Source organism: Photinus pyralis, unplaced genomic scaffold (assembly GCF_008802855.1).
Source record: "Photinus pyralis isolate 1611_PpyrPB1 unplaced genomic scaffold, Ppyr1.3 Ppyr1.4_LG10, whole genome shotgun sequence".
Lineage (NCBI taxonomy): Eukaryota > Metazoa > Arthropoda > Insecta > Coleoptera > Lampyridae > Photinus > Photinus pyralis.
This window is the reverse complement of record NW_022170250.1, coordinates 7,042,901-7,050,053: the sequence shown is the minus strand read 5'-3', so window position 1 is coordinate 7,050,053 and position 7,153 is coordinate 7,042,901. Positions and strand designations below refer to the sequence as shown.

The 7,153-nt window shown below is 41.9% G+C and overlaps 1 protein-coding gene across 2 annotated transcripts; it reads right to left on the bottom strand.

The window, feature by feature from the left end:
• Window positions 1–822: 822 nt before the first annotated feature.
• On the bottom strand, window positions 823–5,080 carry LOC116161828. 2 transcript variants are annotated; one of them, XM_031475297.1, is made up of 2 exons: window positions 4,510–5,075; window positions 823–4,173 (listed from the first exon to the last, which is right to left on the bottom strand). In XM_031475297.1, exon 2 carries the CDS (start codon window positions 2,994–2,996, stop codon window positions 1,470–1,472), a length of 1,527 nt encoding a protein of 508 aa, XP_031331157.1. In that variant the 5' UTR covers window positions 2,997–4,173; window positions 4,510–5,075; the 3' UTR covers window positions 823–1,469. The 2 variants fall into 2 exon arrangements, with proteins under 2 accessions (XP_031331157.1, XP_031331158.1); XM_031475298.1 differs by having other exon boundaries at window positions 1,662–4,173; window positions 4,510–5,080.
• Window positions 5,081–7,153: the final 2,073 nt, after the last annotated feature.

The window sequence follows — 7,153 nt, the reverse complement described above, 5'->3', positions numbered from 1 at the left end:
ACCTTAATGATGTTTAATCCTAATTATATGATCCCTCGTCGAAGAAAATAACTGACATGTAGTAACTTCGCTTGGCGTCAAGTATCACACATTTAAAAGCTAAGCAAGCAAAAAGGAAAAAAATAAATGGGTCCCCCGCCCGTAACCATCCATCAGCCGCTTGCCCGCTGACTTCATTCTAGTTTAAAGCCCCTGTTGCAACGGTCAGGGAGGGATGGGGGTGGGAGTTATTTTCTTCGACGAGGGATCATATAATTAGGATTAAACATCATTAAGGTAAGTTCGTTTAATCCATGAATTATATTTCTCCCTCGTCTCGAAAATAACTGACATGTAGCCGTTTAAAGTAAGTTGCAACAAAAGTTTCAGGATAACGTGTAATACCGTATAATATACCAATACTAATACATAGTGTAAAAAACATGAAACCAAAACATTAATCTCACTTAAATTGCATTTAAACTGTAACTACTATGTAAAACTGTGTAACTATGTAAAATTTAAACTGTAACTACTAAAGAACTAAAGACATTAGGGAGTAAGAACCGCCCTCGCAAAATGCGTACCATCTGTTACTATCGGCCTGTTGTAGAAAAGCGCGAATGCCTTGGATTTTTCGGTCCAACCCGCTGCTAACCGTATTGTATCAAACGAGATACCCTTCTTCGATGCCAGTGAGGTAGAGGCATGTCGAGTGCTGTGAGCCCCAAAATGGCTCGTATCTACGCCGCTTTGCCTTAACCCTGTTTTAAGCCATCTACTTATGGTCTGGCTGGTTGCAGCTCGGTAGGGTTTTTTATAAGTTATAAAAAAACTAGAAACGCTATCTCGAAAGGAGTGTGTTTCTTTCAAGTACAAGAGCAAAGTCCTTGCGGGGCAAATGGAAATATTATCATCGAAAAAAGGCAATATGAGAGTTGGCTGAATTCTTTTAACTCTAGAAGTCTTAATGCGCTTCGAAATGGGAATTTCTATCTTATCAGATAGCCGCCGAATGTTATTAATTTCGATGCTCGCCAAGGTCTGAACGCGTTGTCCTGTGGCTAGCGCTAGTAACATCGCGGTCTTGAGCGTTAGAGTCTCTAAGGAAAGATGGGTGCTATTCAGCGAGCCGAAATGATTTAAAACCGTCGCGGGGTCCCACGTACTGCCATATTTTGGCAAAGGAGGCCTTAGAGCGCTTAACCCCTTAAAAAATCGCTTTACCCTTAGATCTTCGCTCAGGTTTGGACCAAACAGCTGTGAAAGAGCAGCCCGGTAAGAATTCAGCGTACTAAAAGATGTGCCCCGGTTAAATTGCTCAGTAAAAAACTTCAAAACCGCTGGTACCGAGATAACAAGGGGGTTTAAGTGTTCATTATCGCAGTATTGCCACCACATACGCAAGCCCCCATTATATTGCTTAATAGTATTGGGAGTTATTGAGGCTAAACAGATCTCTAGGGATTCAGAAGGAATCCCCATGGCTTTTAAGGCTTTGATGATACAATCCCGGCCACCAGGGTAGTTTTTCTCCATAGGGGATGTGGTATCCTGTTAAACAACAATAAATCCCTATTAGGTTTAAAAATAATTGGGGGGCCTTCTAACAGAGAAGTAAAGAGAGGGTACCACGGTTGGGAGCTCCAGAGAGGTACTATCAGTATGCCCCTGGCCTTGTCTGTTATAATTTTCCGCAGCACTCTTAGTATTAGTGCAAACGGAGGAAACGCATAGAAGAAAAAATTCTTCCAATCTATAGTAAACGCGTCAATAGCAATACTCTCCGGATCTCTCAACCATGAGACAAACTTTGTGCATTTGGCATTATTTTTGGTAGCAAACAGATCTATCTCTGGTTGACCAAAACCGTCCAAAATCTTATTGAATGCTGATACATTTAAGGACCACTCCGATTCAATCTTCAGACAGCGAGATTCTGCATCCGCAATGATATTGTCCGAAGATTTAATGTATGAAGCATATATAAACAAGTTTCGCGTTTCGCACCATTGCCAGATGATCCGGGCAAGTTCATTAAGCTTCGGGAATTTAATACTACCCATTTTGTTTATATAGGCCAAGGCCGTTGAGTTATCGACTCGACAAAGGATGTTGCAGTTACTTAGGTTTGCAGCAAAGCATTTCAGACCATAAGACACCGCAAGAAGTTCGAGATAATTTATGTGGTGATGCCTTTCTGAATCTGACCAAAATCCCCGCGATTTCTCCGAAGAACAACTAATGCCCCATCCAGTCAAAGAGGCGTCTGAAAAAATCTCAATACTGAAAACATCTAATCGAATCGGGTTTATCGCGCATGGTAAGTTGCTTAACCACCACTGTAATTCCTTTAAAACTTGAGAGGATATGTCCATTTCTTTATTATAGTTGCCTGATGTACCCAGCGCCAAATACTTTTCTCTTTCAAGCAGTTTCGTGTAAAGCCAACCGTATTTAACGGCAGGGCACACGGAAGTCAAAGTTCCTAAAACTGTAGCAAGGTCCCTGATTGAACAGCGTTGTAATAGCGAAAATCTGTTAAGCAATTTTAATGTTTTGGAGATTTTTGTAGATGGTAAACTGATGGACATATCTATTGAATTGTATACAAACCCCAAGTACTCAATCTCTTGTGACGGGACTAGTTGACTTTTCTCCAGATTCGGTAAAAACCCCAAAGACGTGATAAGTTTCAGAGTCTCTTTAACATTGTGAACACAACTCTGACGAGTGTTTCCAAATAATAAAATATCGTCTAAATAAACTACTGAAATAAGTCCCTTTTTTCTAAGGTGTGCAAACACTGGTTTCATTAGTTTGGTGAATATTCGAGGAGCTACATTTAGTCCAAATGGCAAACAATTGTATTCATATATGTTACCTTCAACCTGAAACCTAAGATATTTCCTGTGGTTTTTATGAATGGGTAATAAAAAATAGGCATCTTTTAAGTCAATCTTGGCCATAAAGCAATTAGTAAAAAGAAGCCTGGCAACAGTGCGATGATCCTCCATCTTAAAATGCTCGCAAGCCACAAATTTATTTAATTTTTTGAGATTTAGGATGAATCTGTAAGATCCATCCTTTTTGGGCCTGAGAAAAAATTTAGACAGAAACTGATTTTTGCATGGTTTGACCTTGTTTATGGCCCCCACAGACAGGAGTTTGTCAACAGAGCGTTGTACCGCCGCCCCTGGGTAGCCAGACCAACCGGGCCTATTGGATATTCGCTGCGATGGTAATTTCCAAAATGGAATTTTAAGGCCTTTTACCCAACTTAAAATTACCCTGTCATTACAAAACAAATCCCACTTTCTATAGAAAAACTTGAGTCTGCCCGCTAGCACCCTAACCTTTAAAAGTGGCCTCGAAAACGGTGCTTCTTCGGGTCCCTCGGAGGTTGACTGAACTGCTGTGGAGCTTGTTGTCTGAGTGGGTAAGGAGCTTGTTGACGGAAATTGCCCCTTCCTCGGTGAGCTCCCCGCAGGACCCGAGTCGGGGCTCTGTAGTTTAAAGACCTTGAACTCAAAGCACTAGTGTTGGATCTTGACCTTGATGGTGTTGAAACGGTTTTGGGGGGTCTTGCTTTGAGGGTTTTTCCACAGTCTTCCAAATTTTTGAAAACTTTTAACCTTTCCTGTAGATCTTCTCCAAATAGAAAGTTATCCAGGGAAATCCGCTTATTGGCTTCTTGAAATTCCTTACTCAGGTTGATAGAGATTAAGTCCCTGCGTGTGACTGTTTGAAAATGCCACAAATCCGCCAACAAACTCCCTGCCCCATATAACAGTTCAATATGATGCCTGTCTCCCCCCCCTGGCTCTGCTAGAATTGAACTGAGGACCTGGCCCACGGCGGAGATGCTGCCTACCACCAATTGTTGTAGTTTCTGCAATTTAAGGTCTCTTGCAATTTGCGACAGAGAAATGGCTTTTTCCAACATTGCATTTAATTGTGGTGCAAGTAATTTCTGGAAATTTTCAGGTGGAGGGAGTTTTGACAGAGACTTGTTCCTGTCTTCATCTGACAGCCCTGATTGCAAAATGCTTTCCCACCGTGGCACCAAATTACCATTAATTTTTGGCCCATGCACAATGGTGGGTGCCTCATTAGGTCCTAAGATGTCCAACACATCTTCACTTAGGGCCGCCGCTGAACCTTGGGCGGCCTCCCCTTCGAAAATAATGTTATCTAAAACAACGCCTTGTGTTAAAACTCAGAGGCACACAAAGCTGGCAAAAACAAAAAATGTTGTCAAATGTTTTCGCACATAGAAACCTTACTATGTTAACGAGAGTTCAAAAACTCACTGCTTGAGCTTAAAAATAAGCCTAGCGTCCAAAAAAATTTTGAGCGTTCATTAGCTCAGTAAATCATGTTTCATAGATTCATTACTATGAAGAAGAGTGCTCAACGACTCTTAATGAACATACCCTGTATGTTCTTAATCCTACTGTAACAAAAGTAGAGATTCTTCGAGTGCTCAATGACTCGGATAAATAAAGGTAATAAAGCAAAGCCCCTTACCTGCCATTGAAACGTCCTCTGCTACTGCGTCGCTCGAAATCGGAGAGTCTCGACTGCGACGGACCTCACTAATGCGGATGGGAAATCCGCAGCGTGAGCGTGAACGAGAGCGAGAACGAGAAAGGGAGCGAGACCGTCGGTGACGAATAGGCGACGGACTGGCAGCCGCAGGAGACGAGCTTCTGGACGATGACGAAGACGAAAGTAAACGTCGACTTCTACGTCGCCGCCCCCGACCTTCAATTCCTTTAACTCGCCTCTCCAAATCCTCCAACACCTTCAGGATCCTGCCACTCTTCCCCTTAGGACTCCGTGCCCTAATACGACGAAACCCCGGCATAACCAAAACACTGCGCAAAGAACAAAAAAAGGAACGAACGGAAAAAAAATTTTCCAGACGTGCGAACGTACTGACACACAAACAAAGAATGAAGTCAGCGGGCAAGCGGCTGATGGATGGTTACGGGCGGGGGACCCATTTATTTTTTTCCTTTTTGCTTGCTTAGCTTTTAAATGTGTGATACTTGACGCCAAGCGAAGTTACTACATGTCAGTTATTTTCGAGACGAGGGAGAAATATAATAAGCAAAATTTTTTATGCATTCCTCTCATCGACATTAGTATACTAATACATTGTTAAAATATTCCGAGATCTCCCCGAGATATAGATAAACGTCATTCGTTGTTGAACACCCGGTATTAGCAGGACTTTGTCTCAAAATTTAATTAACAAATTTGAACATTCTGCACACTCGGCTTTAACATATAGTCCGTATTTAATGCGTTGCAAGTGCAGCATTACCATTTGAAAAATGCGTAAAATTTGCTCCACAAATAAGAAAGTTGGTTCAGTGACCTATTTATCTAATACCGTGTGAATTATGCGTAATGATGATGTTCACGCACCCGACGCTTTCTGCACTATTGAGCGGAGATTTTTTTCTTTCTGAAAATTAAATTTTATTTCTTTCGTATTTCCGTTTCAAGAATCACCCGAAATATAAACTTGGTTCTGGGCCTGGATTTTATTATACTTCGGTTCGTAGTACGAAAATTTCACTTGGCTTTACGATGCCCGAAAAATAGCAACTTTCTCGTGCCACTCCTTTTAGTCCCAAATCCAATCTCCCGAAAAAATACGTGTTTTCGCAGTACCGGTAACGTTTCCGTAGCTCAAAACAGAATGCCCGAAAAATCTCTCTCTAACTTAATCCCTACCTGTCTTGAGAAATAATTAACGCCCCTTTCAAAATGACGTGTAGTTAAGTGAAAAGTGATAATAGGAACATGTTGGTCAAGGTCAGCTCGTTGCTCAGCACCATCTTTAATACTATTCCGTACGTCCTGGAGAAGGACCAAAGTTGCAGTTAACTTTTGGGGATAGTAGAACGGGTCCCAGTATTGATCCCTGAGGGACACCAGTCATCTTCCTGGATAAGTTACACTTGAAATATTGCGTCCTGGCATCCCCTTTCAGAAATCGATACCCCGATCGCTAGAATTAGATCAGATATCTTAGTTTTCTAGACTAGATTTCATGTGAAACAGAATTAACGTTTTAGTGAACTCTACAAACGTGACTAGTGGCGACCTCTAAGGCAATTCTGCCAAAAAAGCTAGCAGCTTGAGGCGTTCCGGGAAAACTCCAGTACTAATGGTCAAATTAATAAGGATGATCCGTATACAGTGTGTCCACTTAAGTTCTCAGCACATGGGACACTTTTTATCGCATTTTTTAAGAATTAAAAACAAGTATAAATTGTACACAACTCTTGTGCAGATAAAGCGCATTTTTTAACAGAAATAGCTTTTGTTTTGACATCACCAATGGATATATTTTTTCCAGACGTCCCAATCGCCCTTTGTGAGTACCCTCTTCCGACAATCCGTTCTTGAGGTATAAGGGAATATACCCGATCACGTAAATAGGTCTGAGGAGGAGGGCTAGGTTGGTAGAAATTAGTTCCTTCGTTGAGACCTTCATTAGAGTACCATGAATAGTTTCTAACTCCCCCCCCCCCGGCTCTGTCGCTCGACAAGAAGCAACAATATCTTAATGCGTCTCACTCGTTAGCGTTTGTTTTTGTGAATTTTTAAACTGTGGTTGCCTTGACGATGACCTTTAGGGTTATTCCAAGGTTAACTTCAAAATTCTGAATGGGGCTCGGATATTAATAAGACGGGAAAACGCGGTCCGATTCCCAACTATGGATGTCCTGATCGGCTCGAAAATAATTTCAGATCGACTCGTAGCCGAATTAAGCTCGGATTCAAAACAATGGAATACAACAGAAAACTGAAGGTTAAAAAACTTTAATCGCCCCCCCCCCCCCCCGACCCCGTCGCTCACTGATCTCGAAAAAGAGTCGCACGGGACAGTTATAGTTTGTAAAAACCAATTTATTTCAATGAGACCTTTCATTAGAATACCATAAAGGGTAGAACATGTGTTTACCCCCCTCCCCCTCCTTTTCTAAAGTTTAACTTGGCTAAAAATGTGCTATTTGCGTTTTGTCCGTCCGGACCCACTTCTGCCGTTTTGAACTACTTCTAGGGGAATGGTCTTAGAACCCTGCAATTTTCTGCAGTAGGTAGCCTATATCTTGAAGTTAGCAGTCTAATAGCCCCCCCCCCCCCCCCACGA

Coding starts and splice junctions, on each gene's coding strand:
- LOC116161828 (XM_031475297.1), bottom strand. CDS start 2,996: ATGGAGGATCATCGCACTGTTGCCAGGCTTCTTTTTACTAATTGCTTT.